General features: G+C 41.7%; 3 protein-coding genes across 3 annotated transcripts in view; 1 reads left to right on the top strand and 2 right to left on the bottom strand.

The window, feature by feature from the left end:
- Rnf20 (ring finger protein 20) overlaps window positions 1-4,208 on the top strand; it is a 44,910-nt gene extending 40,702 nt beyond the window's left edge. Inside the window, exon 22 of the mRNA XM_027403091.2 lies at window positions 3,111-4,208. The gene's annotated coding sequence lies outside the window, so the exon portion shown is untranslated. The remainder of the gene's footprint in view (window positions 1-3,110) is intronic.
- The window catches only part of Grin3a (glutamate ionotropic receptor NMDA type subunit 3A), a 183,752-nt gene that overhangs the window by 11,005 nt on the left and 152,687 nt on the right, over window positions 1-20,060 (bottom strand). The gene's annotated exons all lie outside the window — the stretch shown is intronic.
- Ppp3r2 (protein phosphatase 3 regulatory subunit B, beta) lies at window positions 5,729-6,241 on the bottom strand. The gene has a single exon (XM_027403095.1). The coding sequence runs from the start codon at window positions 6,239-6,241 to the stop codon at window positions 5,729-5,731; it is 513 nt and encodes a 170-aa protein (XP_027258896.1).

Here is a 20,060-nt window from a genome sequence, read left to right as displayed (position 1 = left end):
TGGTCAAGGAAGTTTCTGCTTGTAGTGGGTGCTGGTTAATACAGAATCAAAATTGTTCAGCTTTAAATGGGTTATCTATATCACCCTCTCAAATCTCTAGAAAGGTAACAAAGGGGAAATGGAAAACTATATAAGGGCCTGAAACTGTTTTCTATACATGCCATGGCAGTGATGGTTACCTGTACAAGACTGATCCCATCAACATTCCATCATGGATAAGTGAACTCTTGAGGCCCCACCTCTGAGTGAGGAGTTATAAGCAGTTCAAGTTGAGATTACTATATCCTTTCAATTTAAGACAAATACTTTTTTTCTGAAAGTCTCATATTATAGTTTATGCCTGCATGGAGCTCACTATGTAGTTCAAACTGGCAGTAGACTCATGGAAATTTTCCTGCCTCTGTCTCCTGAGTGTTGGGATTATAGGTGTGAGCTACTATGCTTGGTCCCATACAATTACTTTAAAATTCTATCTTTTCTGAACTAAGATCATTGGTATATATGTTTTCTAGAGTGGTAAGTAAGTACATGCTATTTTGTTGTCGTTTTGTTTTTAACAAATCCTTTCTAAAACAATACTTTTCCCTGGGCAAAGGCTCACACCTTTAGTCCCAGCACTCAGGAAGTAACAACAGTCAGATATTTGTGAGTTAGAGACTAGCTTGGTCTACAGAGCAAGTTCCAGGACAGCCTGGGCTACACAGAGAAACCCTGTCTTTAAAAATAAAAATCAAAACACAAAAAACCTTTAATATTAATTTATAAAATTTGTTAACTTCAATGGATTAAGTATTGCTTCTTTTATTATAATTTATTACTCTCAAACTCTTGTTATGATTATACTTTATTACATATGATAAATACTGCTGCAGTTAGAAAAACTCTTATCAGGTAAACATATCATTTTGGATTATTTCGGTAAATACTGGCATGGGTGCAGTTACCAGGTCAATGGCTGTAACTGTTTTGGTGATTGATGTCTGAAATGATCCTTAAAAATGGCAGAAACCAGTCTCAATGCCACCAAAGGTACAAGATGCTACAAAGCATAACTTCGCCAACCTCATTTCATAATTAGTTTTTCCTGTTGTCTTTTTTTCTTCTTTCTGGTGCTAACATCAAAATCAGGATGACATGTGTATATTGTGTAAGCACTCTACCACTGGCTATTTACCTGGTCTAGTTTAATTATTGCAATTACTGTTAATTACATGAACTACTGTTAGTTGGATATTTTTCCATGCTTATTTCTCCTGACTTTTCTGTAAATCATATGCTTGAATTTTCTGTATTTTATGCATTTCAGACAGGAGACTTTAAGAAGCTATTGACCTTTCCTTACTTTTTGTTTTTCCACTTTGAATTTTCCTATAGTATCTTTTATTACTAGTGTTTTGGATTTAGTCCATGGAAGTTTGAAATTGCATTCATGTATTTTGCCCACGCTAAATTCTTCTGTTTCAGTTGTTTTGAGAAACACATTTTGTGTTAAGTGGTGATTTGGAGGAATGCTGATCCCTTCAGTCCATCTTGAGTTTTTATACTAGGGAATGGAGGAGCTGTGTTCAGATTTCAAGACTTTCAACTTTGTCCGAGTACTTCAGAGGCTTATACCCTAAAAGGTCACTTCCATCATAGGATGACCTACATTCCTTTAAGCTAAACTTTCAATTTTATTTAAAATCCTTGGATTGTGTGTGTTCAAAGGCATGCACCACCATGCCAGGCAATTGTTGGGTTTTAAAAAACAATGACAAAGCCATGTTTTAAAACTGCCATATCAACAAAAATGCATATTTGTGGATTAGATTTAGCCTGTGAATTGTCAGAGAATATCCTCCCATCTACAGAGTTTTACTGCTGTGTCTGTGCACTGTTATTTTTTCATTATAAATCGTTTAAAGGTGTTATGACATAGTTTACAAGTCATAGTCACTGGCTACTAGCATAGGTAATTCTGAAAAGGATTCCAGGCCCTGGGGATACAGCCTAGTGGTAGATTGCTTGCCTAGCATGCACAAGAGCCCAGGTCCTCTGTTTACTATTCTACTCCCTCAGCCCACTCCCAAATATGCAGTCTAATTCTTAGACTATCAGCTATACACCTACACCTTTATATTTCTAAAGCATGATTGACTTGGAATACAAACCATTTATGCTGAGGCCACTATTTTCCCTTTGTTTCAAAAAGAGCGTCTGTCTAGAGGCTTGGAAATTATAACATATGGTGGAGAGCAGACACACCTCATTAATATAGAATCATAACAATGTGTTGCTACCAATATGTGTAACCTTGAAGCATACTGCTGTTATCAGTTTAACTTAAATATAGTCACTTGTTTCTCAAGCTAAGGTGAAAGTGGAAGTTTAAAACTGTCTCCAGGGGCTCCTCTTAAAAAGCCAGGCATGGAGCCGGGCGTTGGTGGCACACGCCTTTAATCCCAGCTCTCGGGAGGCAGAGGCAGGTGGATCTCTGTGAGTTTGAGACCGGCCTGGTCTACAAGAGCTAGTTCCAGGACAGCCTCCATAGCCACAGAGAAACCCTGTCTCGAAAAAACCAAAAAAAAAAAAAAAAAAAAAAAAAAAAAAAAAAGCCAGGCGTGGTAGTGCATGCTTGTAATCACAGAAGGAGACAGGAGGGTCTCTGGAGCTCATCTACCAGCCATTGTAATCACAACAGTGACCCAAGATCCCAGTGAGATACTCTTAAAATGAAAGGTAGATGGTTCCTGAGTAACAACACTTACGGTGGACCTCTTGTCCTCACATAAATGTACACACCTATGCTTTGTACACTTGCACATGCATGCACATGGGCATGCAAGCTCTCTCTCTCTCTCACACAGACATATACACATATGCACTTTTAAAAATAAGTGTTTCTTTACAATCATAAGAGGTCTGGGTCTCTTGCTCCTTGACAGGTAGTTCATTAGTTCTTGGTTTCTCCTCTTGCAGAAGTTGGAGTGACCAGATTATGCTGTATAATAATATCATTAAGAATAGTTTGAGACAAGTGAACATCGTAACCATAGGAACAAGAGGGATTTAATATGGGAGAAAGAAACCTTGGTCTTTGTGATCTTGAGTCTTTCCTTTCTTCTTTCCAGCTTCATGCCTTTGGAGAAGATTTCCTGTGTCATTTCTAAGGCTACAATGATGGCACCACCTCAGTGCTGATCCGATGATATGATGAAAGTTAGAAGCTGATTACCCCATCCACATCAATTGTTATTGTTACTTCAAGGAGTTACACGGAACTATTGGTTTTTGTTTGTTTGTTTGAGAAACTGGCAGTTAACTGAGAGAAGAAAAAGCATTCTAGCTTGGAAGTAAATAGGATCCCTCTCCCCAGATATCTATCTAGGTCTTTTCTGTTCCCAAATCAGAAAAAAGTAGGTCAAGGTTATTACCACAAAGCTTTGGGCAACTATGATGTGTAGATTGGTTGAACAACTAACTTAATCCAGCTACTCCAAAAGAGTTTCCTTGTTAAATATAAACAGTTAACTGAATAAAATCCTTGATCATAACTTCAAAGTTTTCCTATTTGAAAGTGTGCATTTCCAGAGTGATAACGTCTGTCGTCAGGAGATGTTGGGTTATGCTCACAGTTCTTACTAAAATTTCCTCTCAGATATGTCAGGCTATTTCAAGTGTTTTCTAGGTCTCAAGTTGAGAAATCTGTGGGGTGATTTGCACAAGTGCTGAGGAGGGCCTTAACATCTGTTCCTATCATTTCCTTTCTGGGACAAAATTACATAGATGCCCAACTAATTTTAGAGTGGTTGTGGCCGAGTGTTAAGATGTGAGACTGCAAAGGATTCCAGGATCCTTTCCACACCGATCTTACAGCCATGGAGGGAGAGGGAGTGAGGGAAGTTACTAGAGTGAACATTTTACATAGAGTGAATGCTTTTCATCTCTTTGAATCTTCAAAGTAAACGTGGATGGAAAGACACAGAAGTTAAGTTGCTCATATTCACCCAGCTAATATGTGGCTGTGACGACACTGTTCTAACTGAATCCATACCCTGGGGTGTTTGGGTCTCAACTGTCTTAAACTATTGTGAAATGGGTTTGACTCTGATGCTACAGGGATGGCATTATTTGTACAATCCAAACATATATTATATGATGGAAAAGGAGTTATAGAGTTGGGGATTCCTATTCCTTGTGGTTACCAATAAAGTATAATATGAAAAGTGTTACGGTATTCCTTGGGATAGATGGGCATCTTGCAAGTAATGAAATCTGTGGATTTTCACCTCCTAAGGCTAATTGACAGCTCATTTAAAATATAACAATAAATCTAGAAATGGTTAAGTGGTGTCTCTTGACTGGGTACATGTAGTGAGAGTTTATTATATCAGGCAGCTCATTATGGGGAGCAATCTGTGAAGTGGCAGATGTTGGGGCATGGGTTGTACCTGCCCTTCCAAGGACACCTTGTACTCTTAATTGACAGTAGTATAAGGGGCTTCAGGGAGCTAGTGACATTTATGGGGACAAACAGTAGTGTTAAACCAACTTCAAAACAGAACTGAGCTTCTAGTATCTACCATTGCTGATCTCAGGCCACCAACAGTACCCAGGTGAATTTCAGAGAAAGGTGCATAACATTAGATCTTGTCTAGATTCACGTGCCAGCACATTCTAGTCTGGACTAGGAATCTAGTCTAATTATTCTGGCAAGAGGAACTCTTGAGTTGAATGTTACAGTGGAGGAAACCTTCCTGAGATAAGACAGCTTTTGGCTTCTCTGCTAGGGACCAGATCAGATTCTCAAAAGCAAGCCGATCCAGTGTTACCAGCTTTCATTTTGTTTGCCAATCTTTGCATTTCTCATCATCACTCAGAACAACAGCATTTCAGCATCCTGGGAAAGGCCACCTCAGCCTGAATCTGCTGATTTTGCCCCGGGGGAAAACTGACGCTATCTCATTCTCCCCACCTGGGTGAGGCTGGGTGTCAGGAGGATGTTGCCCAATCTGACCAGAATACTGCTTTTTCTGAACCTACAAGGCCAAAAACCTGTCATACTGAGGTGGGTAGGCTGGCCATTTGTCCAGAGTTAGCTGTTCTCACATGAACTCTGAGGCTGCTTTCAGGCAGGCTGAAGCATGGAGCAAAATCTCCCCATTTGGACTTCAATCCCTCAAAAAAGCTCAGGGATTTCTGGATGATCATGCAGAGTTGGGTGCATCCTGTTATGGAGGTATTAGTCCCCACAAAGTGATTGTAGGATACTAAGCAAAGATAAATGTATTTTTGCTAGTTGTTACAACTGGAAGTTTAACAATTTGTTAAAAGTCTGAAGGCCACAAGTAATTGAAAATATTTCCTAATACTCTATGAGAATCGTAGTCTTCCACCATATACACAGCCTTGAGAAAGAAAGCAAAGATGTACATTTTCTTATTTTTAAGCTTTTAGTCTTCTTGACCGTGTTCTCTAAAACAAAGAAAAAAGCATTTATGAGAATTATTTCAATTTTTGATTTCTCTCCCTGCTCCCCCCTTTGTCTGTAGTCATGGAGAGCTGAATTAATAACACTGCATGGGTAGTAGAGGAAGAGAGAAACACTTCCGGGTTAGCCAGAGAGACAGTAGCTGAATATCTTAAATAGATATTGAAAGAGAAGAAAGATAAATATGTTGACTGAAGCCCTTAAAGAAAACAAACTAAAACAAACAGACAAAAAAAAATAAATAAAAGCCCACAAAACTCACACAAACACGACCAACTTCTTGTGGATCTCCATGTTTTTCACCACATCACAGAACTCTGTGAAGGATATCCGGCCATCGCCGTCCTTATCCAGGACCAAGATAGTTTTGTCCACCAGCTGCTGCAGCTGCCAGTCCATGAGGTTGTTACCCACCATCATCTTCAGCACGTGGAAGAGCTCCCCATTGGAGATGTAGCCATCTTTGTCCATGTCGTAGACTCTGAAGGCGAATCTTAACTTCTGTTCTTCGTCGCCCTTGACGCTGAACTGCGAGGTGCCCATGATGAACTCATGGAAGTCCACTTCCCCATTGCCATCCGTGTCGAAGATGTCGATCACTCGACTTACCAGTGGGTTCTGCTGCAGCTCAGGCAGCGACATAAACTCATCTATGCTCAGGGAGCCCGATTTGTCCAAGTCCATCTTCCTGAAACTTCTGCCCAACCTTCTAATCTCATCCTGGTCAAAGTGGTTGCACATCGCGGATTGGTAGCTGGTCTCGTTTCCCATGGTGGGGGCAGTAGGGCTGGCAAAGCCAGTAGGGGGAGAAGCCAGCAAGGCAGAGAGTGCTGCCGTTGACCTGTGCAGCTCGCGAGAAAGCACGTGACAGCCAGAGGTGGGCGGCAGGGAGAGAAGGTGAAACTCAGAAACTCTGTGAGGACAGTAAGAGGGGAAATAGAGGCTGGAAGGGATGGGAGGGCAAACTGGGGCTACTCAGGAGAGGGATAGCTGCCGTGGGGTTGGCCTCCTCTATCTCTCTTGGAAATTATTTTCTCGTTCATCTCCCTTTCCCAATAAATGGGAGCCCTAAGGAAGCTAGGGACATAGCTAGATAATTCATCGTGTTATCTCCAGAAAAGACTACATAGCTTGACAGACAATATATACATAACAGACATATATTAAACCACTAATTGAGGGTAACATCAGACTGCTGCTTCCTTTGCAGGGGTGGTGTAAGGGTCAGATAAAATGATAGCATTGATATGAGGTGAATTCCCCATAATTCTCCCTGGGAGCAGCCAAACTGGCGTCCTTCTGGACCTCTTTCAGGAACTGAGGGTCAGAAGATTCCTAAGAAAAAGAATTTCTTACTCATATTTACAGACACCAACATAACTCTTCAGAAATAAAAAAAAACACTTCTTAATTCAGAACACTTTAAAAAAATAAAATAAAAGTCACTGTTCTTAAGAACATGGCCTGTGTTGCTCTGTGATTTATCTCCATGTTGGTGTCTGGTGCCTGGGGCTGGCAGAACACATTAGAGATCTTTTGTAAAGTGTTCAGAGAAGGCCTGTGTGTGCTGAGAGTGGCAGCTTACATTTCTCACTTCCTTCTTCAATTCCACTAGGTTTATTCTTTCAGCTAGAATTAATCTTTCTTTTCTTTGGAGTAGCAACTCGTGTTCTCCACAGGTATAAAAAATAAATGTGGTTCAAGAACAATCCAGTTCAAAAGGACTTGGGGGAAGGAACTTCAGGCTGTTAAATCTAACTGAGGGAGGCAAGCATCCCTCACTTCCAAAAACAAGTGCACATCATGCCCATGTCCTTTAGTTCAGAGGAAGATCAGCTGGAAGGTCTGTGAAACTGGCATATCTCAGCCACTGGGTCATTTTAATTTTCGCTGTAAAAAGATGATAATTGTGGTGGTTTGAATAAGAATGTCCCCCACAGGCTTTGGCCTTTGAATACTTGGTCCTAGTTGGTGGCATTGTTTAGATAGGTTTAGGAGGCATGGCCTTTCTTGAGGTAGTTTATCACCAGGTTAAAGGCTTGTGCCATTCCTAGTTTGCTCTCTGCTTCCAGCTCCAGTTGCTACACCTGCCTGATGCTTGCCACTCCACTGTGATGGTGATGGACTCCTATTTCTCAGATAGTGAAAGCCCCACATACACTCTTTCTTTTATCAGTTGCTATTTTGTTTATCATAGCAATAGAAAAGTAACTAAGTAATTCAGTTTTTTAAAGACTTTTATTTTTAATTGTGTAGCTGTGTGCATGGGAATGAAGGCATCTATGGAGGTGAGAAGAGGACATCAGATCCCGGGAGCTGGAGTTACAGACAACGGTGAGCTACTTGATGTGGACGCTGGGAATCAAACTCAGGGCCTCTGCAAGTGCAGTACATACACTAACAGTTGAGTTGTCTCTTGAGTACTTCCATTGGCTTTCAAAAAATAAAGCAAAACACCCTTTACCAACCCAAGCTGTGATGTTTTATTGGAGACATACTTTGTCTTATTTGCTTCCTTTCCAGTTACCCAGAGAAATTATCAGGGTATAGTTTGTATAAAGCCTTTGTGAATTTGTAATGTTAAAGGGAATCACTAAGCTCTCAAGGTTCCATGTACCTTACCTATAAATCTCAGCCCTTGTGAGACTGAGGCAGGAGGGTTGGGAGTTTTTACTCATTGTAGCTAAACCATCCCAAGATGGGAGTGGGCAGAGATCACCTTAAATTGGAAGATGCTGAAGTCAGTGCTCATCTCTGAATGCTACTCTCCCCATCACTATGTTCTATCTATGTCCTAGAGTACCACGATTTTTCTAGATTAGGGTTTGGGGATAGAAAAGCCTTGAGGGTGCCTCTGACTTCAACATCAGTATCTGGGGAGTACAAGCCTTTGCCAGGGTGTCCAGAAAGCTCCAGGCCACTAAGACATGGCAGTGCCCAAGCACTAAGGAGGATGGGCCCATAGCAGATAAATCCACATCAGTGGATAGACCTCTACCAGAGAATTGCAGAAAATGTTCCTTGAGACACCAGTCAAGGGCCCAGACCCATGGACACCCTACCTGCCCTACTCTCAGTTCCTATGCCAAATGTAACCAAAGGCAGGTATGAAGTCCCAAGGGGGTCTTAGGAAAGGGTATAGAGCTGGTGGCCCCAGGCACAGAGGTAAGATTACTAAGTGTGTGTAAGCTGCGGGGGTGGAGGGGAGCAGTAGGTGAGCTGCAGCTGGAACAGGTAGTCTTTCAGAACACACAGTCGTGTGGGCCTGCGCCTCCTACCTAAACCTTCTGTTTTCAGCATGAGTGGGGGAGCAGAAGGTTGGGTGCTGGACATGCAGGGTAGGAAGGCCTTCTAATGGAAAGGAAGTAGAATCCAAATCAAAAGCTATCCATAATCAGCTCTGGGCCCCGAAGAGGTGGATCTTCAAATGTAGGCAAGGCAGAGGAAGACATCAACTTTGCCAAACACCACCTGCATCCTCTCACTTGGATGAAGAGGACGGAATACATCTCAGAACCAGACAGCTAATGAGAGAGCCATGAGGGACCCGGACAAGTGTGGTGGGCTGAGTGTGACTTCCAAAAGGTCCATATGTTTGAATTCTTGCTTCCCAGTTGGCAGAACTGTTTGATTAGGAGGTGTGGACTTGTTGGAAGAAGTGTCACTGGAGGCAGACTTGAGGTTTGCAAGGGCTCAGGCCATTCCCAGTGTGCTCTCTGTCTCCTGCTTGTGGATGGAGATGTGAGCTCTCAGCTGTTCCTGCTGCCTGCCATGTCTTTGTTCCACCATCACGGACTGTAACCTGAAGCTACAAGCCGAAATCAATGGGCTCTTTTGTAATTTGCATTGTGCGTGATGTTTGATTACAGCAATAGGGAAAAGTAACTAATACAGCAAGATGGGAAATAGGGAGTTTCCGTCATTAGCAGTGGCAGACAACTGGCTCTTATCACCCATTCCTTTGTCATGGCTCTTTGGGCTCTTTGACCCAGTCAGGCATACAGGCCTGACCCTCTCAGGACCTCTGCCAGGCAAGTCAGACCTAAGGAACCAAGATGGTTTCATTTTGTTAAAAATGATTGTATTTCATTAAAGTCTGGCTGTGAACTAGAATATGTTGAAAAAAAAAAGACAGAAAAGAAAGAAAGAGGACTGGAAGGAAGGGCAGAAGGACTTCTTAGACACTGGTTACATTCTGCTGCTGCACGCTGCTCTTAGCACTTTCCATCATTCACTTCGGCTCTTCAGACTTCTCATTGTAGGCTTGTGGGCCTCAGTGGTGGCTGTTAGGCACTCAAGACTCCTTACAGCTTTTTCTTGGGTAATTATTTAATGTTTATTGCTGTAAAGGAGACACCAGTGAGCTGGACTCCGCATGTGTTCCCAGAAGGCAGAAATAGGTATGTACTTGTAATCCTAGAGCCAGGAAGACAGGATAAGAGGATTTCTGAGGCTTGCTTGCCAGACAGCATAACCTGGCAAGCTCCAGGTCAGTAACAGATGCTGTGTCAGAAAAGCAAGGTTGAGGATGCCTGAGGAATGACACCCAACCATACACACACATGCATCCACCTGAACACTCAGACACATGAACATACCTACTCATGTGATGATTTTAATGGGTAGATTATGTTGCACACGTAGAAATTTTTCATGAGGAGAAAAGTTATCACAAGAATTAGTGATTTAATAATTGGACAGACACTATTGAGGATGTGCTACTTCATGCAAATGCTTGCAACATACAGAAAGATTCCTTTTGGTCCCTCCCTGCATTGTAGAGAATTCAATACCATCCTGAAAGCTGGAGTAGTCAGTCAATATGAGGTTGAGTTCCCTGTTGTTCTACATTTCATAAACTTTTTAGTTTGGCATCATAATGGGATTCCAGCCATTGTTCCATTTTCTCTAGCCATTCATTATTCTTAGTCATTTCTATGGAAAGCACCATTTGTTACTTGTTCTGTGTATCACTGCAGAATATATGGACTGCAATAAATTAAAAGGGTTGATTGATTGATTTGGAAGAAACCAGAATCCCGATGCATTCCTGTTTTAACAAAGCATTTCCTCTCAGTTTTATTTTTCCCCAATGACTTTCAGATTAAGAGCTATGAGACAGTTGCATGCACAAATAACAAGGATATTGGAAGTGATGAGACATGTGGTTTGTCTTCCTCTCCCTTCTCCTTGTCAGTCAGGAGAACGGGTTTCTGAGCAAGGTGACACATGCTAGCAGCTTCCTAGAAAGTTGTGCAGGGAGGCCTGAGCCTCTCCTGGAAGGGCTTCTGTGGTCTTACTTGGAGCCACACTTGACATAACTATATTGATGTGAGCCACAGTGTGGTAAGAAGAACTTAAGTTGTAGCTTAGGCACTGAGTTCCCACTGTTTCTGAGTATCAGGTTCTCATCAGCAAAGCAGGAAGGAAAGGATGAAGCCATAGTGCTATTGAAGGTGCATTGGTACACAGACGATACCATCTAAAGTGGAAGTATTTAAAACACACCTAAAATGGCTACAGTACACCATGGATACACAACATATTTGTCTATAATATCTCTTTCCTATTTCTTTTTAAATTATTTTCTCCTTCCTTCCTCCCTCCCTCCCTCCCTCTCCTCCCTCCTTCCCTCCCTCCCTCCGTCTCTCTCTCTCCCCTTCTCTTATATTTATTTATTTGCTTGCTCTGACTATATGACTTTTATTTTATTTGAATTTCAGGAACATAGTGTCAAGCTTAAATCATTCAACAGATTATACTGAACATAGCATACATGGTTGGCTTTGTGCTAAATAATAGACTTACTTTGGTAAAGATGGCACAGTCCCTGGGGTAACTGAATTCCACTGAGAAATCTTTTTTAATGAGTGTGGATTTAAGGGTGTAACATCATTTAGTCAGACTTTTATGTTTATCATGTATATTCCAAAGGATCATAATAAACTTGGCTTTTTTTGTCATTCTGGGTTAGTTTTAAAATATGAATTTTGACATGTATAGTTTTAAATTAAAGTTTTGCTATTTAACAATTCTGTGATGTCCAGCAGAATTAATTAACCAAGTCACTGTTTATTTGGAAAATGACACAATGATTGTTAACTCATAGATTCATTCCCAAGACTAACTAATATAGGACACAAAGACTAGGTTCAATGTCTAGCACAGAATTAGCAGAAGGAATAACTTTTGCTACTATTCACTTACCTGAATATTTTAATAGGCTGTTTAGAAAATCAATGACTAGTTGAATATATATGTATTTCTATGGATGCAAGTATTTATTGAGCAGCTACTTGATTAGAGGAATGTAACAGTTGCCTAAATCAGGTGGGAAAGATGGATATTAAAATGATCACATTCTGAAATATAATGGAGCCTCTATGCTGTTTATTACAGGTGAGAGATACTTGGTACCCAAAGAGTTCATTCAATTGGAAACTTATTGAGGATGGGATGCTAGAGCTGAAATCTCATGGAGTAGAAGAAGTTAACTAGATGGTTTTGGAAGAGGTGGGCATTCCAAAGGGAAGAAACCCCATGTGCAAAAGCACTGGGGCAGGGCAAACAAAGCCAATGGCAGGGACCTAAAGAAGACCTGTGTGGCTGGAACAGGGAAGTCAAGGGGCAGCAGTCATATTAGGTGAAGCTGAATGAGGTTTGACCGTGCCCCCAAACACTGAAGACAAGGCGGTGCCTATTCAGTTATTTCTTATGGTCATGCTAATCATGTTCTAACAAACACAGCACTGAGGACATCAGAGGCTGTTCCTGCCCAGGAAGATTATGGACTCCTAAATGAATTAAAGTACACGAGAGTTATAGCAAATCGAAAGAGAAGATGTAAAAGAAAAGATGCCATCAAAGGAGTGAAATGTCCTTTCTCTGGCAACAAATAAAGGCTTTTTAGTTTTTGCAAGAAATACTCGATCCTTTTGACACAAGGTAGACAAGTGTCACAGCTGTAGATGTCATCCAGGTACTTTCAGGTTGTTTCCCTTTCATGGCTGGAGCCTGGAGTTCCAAATAAAGAAGCAGGCAGGATCATGCTCCTTCTGAAACTCAAGGAGCCATTGTTCTCTGCCCTTCCCTCATTCCTGGTGGCTTGGAATTTCTCAGTGCCATTATTTGGTTTTCAGGGGATCTTAACTGTACTCCAGAGGCCCCACTACTGAGACACAGAAGAAACTTCCTGAAGTAGCATCCAGTGAGAGGTGGAGAGGGGGGCTTCTGCTGGTTGAGGACTGTGCTCTTAAAGGGGATGGTGAGATCCAGGTCTCTCTCTTTTTTTATGAAGATTTTTTTATTAATTAAATTTTTTTCATTTATACCCCTCCACTCCTCTTGTTCTCTCCCCCTCCACACATTCGCTCTGACCTTCCTCCATTTCTGTTCAGAAAGCGGCAGGCCTCCCATGGGTTTCAACAAAGCATGGCATATCAAGGACTAAGCACCAGGCCTGAAGTCCAATTGTCCAATTAGAAGGACAGAGGTAGGAAGCAATGATGATGCTTTACATTGGAATGCCCTAGTGCCCTTGGCTGATAGCTCTATGCTTAGCTGCTGCAGGCAAAAATCTCTTTAAAGGTGCCAGGACTCCCCAAGATGCTGTTTTCCTCTCTAATATGTCCCCAAAATTTCTGAAACTCAAGGAGAAGAAGTGTCTACTTCTCTAACTGCTCACAAGGGGAAGAAGTGTCCTTAGAACCCGACAGGCTGACCAGTTCTTTCTCTAGCCCATGCAGTTCATGCATTTCTGAGAGGCAAGTGTGTTTTTTTCTGTTTTGCAACACTTCACTTCAGAGCCACTAGATGGCACTCACTCCCTGCTTCCATTCCTTGTTTTCTTCAAACTGGACTCTCCAGAGTCTGGAGGCCAGGACTTCATGTGCAGAAAGTAGAAGGGGGGAGGGGGTGAGTCCTAATTCAGGAGATGCCCCATAGACTTCAGTGCATGGAAATCTGAGAAAAATGGAAAGAAACCTGTCTCTCACAACAGCACTAATCAGTTTGAGCTCTGTTCAAGCCTTCTAGTTGCATAGTAAATGACATTTCATAAATATTCATTAGTTCAAGGAATTTAGGAGAAAAGCAGGAAATACTAACAGTATGTGGTATTGGGTGTGTAATTTATGCCTGAGCCTCTCTGGAATGCAAAAGAGGAGACCCTTATTCCACAAGTTCTGTTTATTTGCTCATTACCACAGGTGAAGGGGACACTTGCTGGATTGCCCTTCCTTGTAACAGGATTCAAACTACACAAACCAGAAAGCAACAATCAGACCTGCTTTCTGATGATGTGGGGTGGAGAGGAGACAATACCCAAGATGTGGGCTGAAGGCCTGCCCCCTGAGCAGTGTAGACAATAGTTGCTGTTAACTGTTTTTCTAGATGTGTTTTAAGTGCTACCTAATAGTTTGTAGAGCCCTTCTTCATGTTTTCCCATAGAAACCTCGATGCAGAGTTGGAAGAAAGGAAAACAAAGAAACAACAGCACCACACTCTAATAGCCAGTTCAGTCAGCACACAGTCAGAACATTCAGAATCAGGGATTCTCTCCCTGATCAGAAAGTCTTCAGTTCCACCTGGAAGCAATAACTAGCCAGCCTGGAACTGTAAAAGGCTGGTGACAGATGTGTCTCTGTGCAAATGATTCCAAAAGTTAGGATAAGACAAATGCAATGTCTTACGGAAAGTAGTTTGTTATTTACCAAGCTGTATTCTTCTTTGCACATAATTTGTTTTCAGTTTTAGTATTTCTTTGTTGTTGCATTTATTTATTTATTTATTTATTTATTTATTTATTTATTTATTTTTACTTGTAGACAGGTTCTTTCTGTATAGCCTAGATTGACTTCAAACCCCTGGTACCCCTGACTCAGTTCCTGATTGCTGGGATTATAGGCCTGTTCCACCATGCTTGGCTTAGACATAGATCTTACTCAGGGAAAGAGAAAGAACACTGGTTAGACCAGATATTTCTGCTAACAGTTTCATTAAATGACTTTATTTATTGAATCTTTATTATATCCTTGGATTTGAAGGGGAAGACCTGAAGTTGTAATATTTTATTTAAATCTATTGTATTTATTTATCCATCTATCTGTGGGTGTGCACTCATGCCAAAGCATTCATGTGGCAGTCACAGGACAACGCATGTAAGTTTGTTCTTTCCCTTTTTCACTGGGTCCATGGATAGAACTCAGGTCATCAGGCTTGGCAGTTGTCATGTCCAAGAGGAACTAAGGAAAAACAGCTATCTATGATTCCTGTTAGCATACCAAAGTGCATGCTGCCCTCCAAGTTTCCTCAGTATCGTAACTCCCTGTGGCTCTTCTCAGCTCTTCTCACCCCCTCTAACCTTCTCCATCTCATGGCTTCCTTCCTTCCCCCAGCTTCTCATTCCTGTATAATCCTGACATTTCGGTTAAGTACTCTGCTTTGTCTTCCTCTCCTGGACACTTCTTTCTTGCCCCCCCTTCTTGGTTGTCTCCTTATCTACCTCTTGTCTCTGTCTCTATCTCTATCTCTCTGTCTCCCCTCATGGCCCAGTTCAGTCTGCTGGCCATGTTGAGTTTACCGTTTTCTCTCTCTTCTCTGGACTCTTTTAGAGGGCTCTGGCTCTACTCTCCCACATATCTACAATAAAAACCTTCCCTTCAACATATATCGGAGCAGTCATGTCCTTAGTTTATCCTTCTGGTGATGTAACCCTAAGTTGATACAGCAGCAAGTGCTGCTACCTGCTGAGCAATCTTGATGGCTTCTGGATCTGAAATTTGCGAAGCTGTCTGGCTTATATAAGCACACACTGGTGAGCTGGGAGTCCACCCTGATGTCTCCTTTAGAGTTAAATCCTTTGTTAGACTAGACTGTGTTTCAATGAATCTTAGAACAATGTTTCTGCCTTGAAGAGGTAATAAGGAATCCAAAAAGAGAAGCTAAAGGCCTATAATTTGCTTGTGAATTTAGCTATGTCTGTTTACCATGTGAATGGGGGAAAGAAAGCCCGTGCAATTTTAGAATCCCTGAGGCATGCATAATTGGGTGATGTTTTCAGGGGGCAGGTATACTTTGCAGTACTTATTATTTCATGCCTCTAATGTCTCACTTCCACCTTGCCTGGTAGTTTTTTTTTTTTTCATCCCTCTAGGTTACCTCCTTTTAGACACCAGCTTTGAGTCTTTCTTGATCTGTGGGTCATGACCTTGCTTTTGTCGCTATTCCCACCTGTCTTCCTCTGCCCCTGTGGCCATGTAGAACAAGGAATTTGTTCATGATATCTCTCTCTCTCTCTCTCTCTCTCTCTCTCTCTCTCTCTCTCTCTCTGCATGTGAGCTCTGTATTCATTTCTATACTGGCTGCACCCACAGAGCCTGGCACACATGGGTTCAACATGTGTGTCCTGATGGACGTATGGACTAGAAGATGCAGGAGTGCATGTCTGGGTTTGTTCCGGAAGCCAACTAGATGTAGGTGAGGCATTTTTCAGATTGCTTACTTCAAGCCCTGTTCAATTTCACACTATATGAAAGGACCCAAGTGCAGCATTGTGCTTTTTTGAGATTCCTCAAAGTCCTACGTGGACAGGTTCCACCCAACCTCATGCTTGGCTTAAATATTAAACTTAATTACTTAGGCTATTCCAAGGGACATACTCACCTGTAAGGGTGGCTCCCTACAGTTTAAAGCAAAATACACTCCTTAACTCACTGCCTCACTATGACCTTCAACAGGCTGAATAGCAAACAGATATTTTAAATCAAAATGGGAGGGGGTAGAGATAAGAGGTGCAGAAGGGTGCTGAGATGTGCCCTCCCTCTCAAGAGCAGAAAATGTTGCACTAAAATCCACCCCTTGCCACTGTCTTGATCACTGCATTTGAGTTGTTAATATATTAAAGATTAACTGACAGGAAGCTGGCATGGAAGCTTCTAGATGTGACTTATGGGATCCTCTTTGACTTTCACTGCATGGTTGGCTGTATTGGTTCTTTTTTTCCCTGCTGTCATCAAGTGTCTGACAAGAAGCAACCTAGCAGAGAAAAAGTTTTGTTTGTCTCACAGTTAGAAGGATGCCGTCCACTCTGTTGGAGAGGTCATGGTGGCAGGGGACAGAGACAGCTACTCCCATTGCATGTGTAGTCAGGATGTAGAGGCATATTGACAGTGGGGCCAGAGCACAAAAACCTCAAGGCCTATCATGAGTAGCTTGCTTCTTCCACAAAGACTCCACCTCTTCAGGGTTTTACAACTTTCAAAAATAGTGCCACCAGCTGGAGACCCAGTGTACAAACTCAAGACCCCATAGCATTGACTAACCCTTCTCTTTTCTCTCTCTAAAGACTGACAGAAGGGAAATGGTTCTACTATAGGAAAATTAGACATTTATTTTGTTTTTCTCAGTGAGCAAATACTAATATTGGAGCAATTATTAGCATAAACAGATACATAACTTTGATGGCTTTAGGGAGTCAGTCTTGCTCATAGATGGGAAGGGCAGACTAGAGGCTAGGCATCCTCTCTGTGTTCCTGGTTCCCCAATTTTCATCTGGTTGGGCCAGGATTCCTCTAACAGTTCTCATTGGAAACCAATGCTTTCTTTGATGGCCATGCTCCATGTCTTTTATTTAAGACAAGGAAACCTGTTCAGAGTTAAGTGATCTGCAGAGGTCATATAACTGCCTCATAGTGGAATCCAGACAAATCTGAAAAGTGCTGTCCATATTCAGCACCCGTGTGTCAAGAAGCTCATGTATACTTTTTTTCTTCCAAGCCAGAAACACAAAATGACATCTCCATTTTCAGAGGCAAGCAATCGAGAGGAAAATAATTTGTGTTTGTGACATCTTAATGTGCCTTTTCTGATATGGTTATTTCACTACCATGATTATTTTTGCTTCTGTTCCTACCTACACAATACTCCTAAATAATAAGACATTTAAACTTCAGCTTTTGAAATTGCCACACAATGGACTTGACAGACTCACTCCATTCCTGCCTTGGAGACCCACCCCACAGGGGAGGGTCTTGGGAAGGTCAAGGGTAAGGACGGTGATGAAAGGATGGGAAGCTAGGTTAGGCTAGCAGTCAGGAAGAGGTGACCTGAAAGATGAAAGTTCAGGAATGGGCAGAGATTCCAGGTGAATACTTTTCTTGATAACACGAAATAGGAGGGGTAGTTAGTGGGAAGGAGCAGGGAGGAACTGGGGGTATGGAAAACATGATCAAAATACATTGTCCAAAACCAATTAAAATAGTTAAAGAAAAATAAATGAATTAAAACAGGTACACTAAAAGTTTATCCACTTTTGTAATGTTTTTAAATATACCTATTTTCCCCAAATCCCAGACTAGAACTTTCTCTAAAGCATTGAGCCTCTTGCTTACTATCTTCTCTTTCCTTTAGTCCTCAGTAGCAACCCTTGTATTCAAACCAGAAGTCCTTGTAGCAACAAGATAAATATCAGCCTGAAGCTCTGGATAGGTAGAGTAGATTTCCCAAGCATCTGGAGCTGCATCCTCGCCACAAAAGTAGAACCAGGGTGATCTCCAGTGAACTTGGCTTCTACTTCTCTCTCCTTCCTGACTAAGGTTGTATCTCTTACCCTGCAGGCTGGACCTTCTGAAGGTCTGTGCAGCAGAGCTCAGATGGACAGGCTAGGGATGCTTCACTGGTCCCATCTCTTTTATTTCTGCCACAAAAGGATGTATTAGATGGTTTTTCCCCTTCCAAATTTATTACCTTTCTTCATCCTTCTTTGTGTCCTGGAAATTGACTTCAAGGGACTACACAGATAGTCTCCTTACCCCAAGACATAGTAAAAGATCACAGAGGGTGAGGGGAGACAGAGAAAGGTTATTTGTTCCCTAGCTCTCTTACAGTGAGGCTAGGGGGTATGGCTAAGCCCCTAACTAAATGACTATCTCTCCCCTTCTCTTTCTTTGTTGTAGTGGTGATTGAACCTAGGGACTTGGGCATGTTTGCAAGCCCCCCACCAAATTGATATCAAATGCAACCACCCAAGTGGCAAATTTCTTAGAAAACACCATCCCATGACTTGCTTTACTTCTGAGAATGGCTCTCCCCATTTCTCCCTACAGCCTTGGAATGGTAATGATGGCATCTCTTTATCCAGTCTTGGAATTGTGCTGACTTCTTTAAACAATATGGTCTCCCCTCTGTCTGTGAGGATGCTTTCTGCTCTCTGCCAAGACCACTATTTTCTCTTCCTTTCAGCCTCTTTTAGTAAAAAGGCACAATTATTCAAAACATTGTTTAAAGGACACTTGCAAAGAAAGGACTCGTCATCCACCTGAGTAATGCTTTGATGAATTTGGGGAGCTTGTTAAACTGTAATCAGCTGCCTTCCGTTCCTGGTTTGTAAAAGCAGGTTTCATAGAACTGTTGCCCTGGAGTTCTTAAATTCACTCTGGGACTTGAACATTGTATTGTAAGTTTCTGCTGAGTCAAAGGAAGAGAAAGGGAATTTATACCCTGCCATATGTTTTCCCCAGAAGAACTGATTGGCAATGAGTCCACTGTGACAGAATACAGTTGGACTGTGAGCACCTCGGGGACACATCTGAGGTCAATTTAACATTCCTCTCTGAAAGTTGTCACAATCTGATCTGCAGAGCTGAACTTAACAATGTCCTGGGTAGCTCTAGGGAGCAGATAAAACCTTGGACTTTTTTAAAAAATGAATTTATCTTCCAGAGAAACTGTAACTCAACAACATTGTGAAGAGATGGGAGGTGACTAGATCAAGGTTCCTACTTGAGGCCAAGTGTGAATATCCAACTGCCAGAAATAGAGGGCCAAAAGTATCTTTCATGATTTCATACTAGATGACCACATACATCATTGTCTAAACTCAGACATGAAAGTAACTGTTTAATTACTTTGTGGGGACAGACACTGACTTGAACTATACTTGGAACAATGGAGTAGGTCAGAAGCAAACTGAGGTATGTTTTCCTCCAAGGTCAAGAGCACCTTTTGGAAAGGTGCAGTCAAAAGCATACCTATTTCTGTGATGTTGCCCCTCTCCTGGGATGGTGGGTAAAGGGGGGGAGAGGGAGAGGCTGTGTTCATTAAACCACCCTTCTATTTATGACACAGAGATGAAGCTCAGGGATCTGGATGGAAAGACTTTTCTAAGATCCTCGTTTCTCTGCGTAAACACTGTTGCAGTACAGGACATTTGATGAAAGAGTAGGTAAGAGAAGTGCTAATAGCCACTTTTCTTCTACAGAATTTTCTTTTTTTTTTTTTCTGAGAAAACATCATGAAACAGAAACAGAACAGCAAATACAAGAGGTGGAGAATTGTGTATGGGTGTAGTGAACAAAGAAAACAGGGAGTCTTTACAGAGGAGATCCAGTGTAGCCAGTGAACACAGGCCTGGTTGCTTTGGTTACACAGTATCTGTAGGTTATGTAAGGGTAATCCTAAGGCTCTTTTTTAGGTTATTCAAGACAAACATGCCAGTCTATGGCCAAGGGTGAAATGCATTGCCATTTAAATGCATATACTGAACATCTTATAGAATTATTTGTAATTGCATAAATGAGGGTATTTTATAGTA

Source organism: Cricetulus griseus, chromosome 2 (genome assembly GCF_003668045.3).
Source record: "Cricetulus griseus strain 17A/GY chromosome 2, alternate assembly CriGri-PICRH-1.0, whole genome shotgun sequence".
NCBI lineage: Eukaryota > Metazoa > Chordata > Mammalia > Rodentia > Cricetidae > Cricetulus > Cricetulus griseus.
The sequence above is the reverse complement of the archived record's forward strand: the minus strand, read 5'-3'. Positions and strand labels throughout refer to the sequence as shown.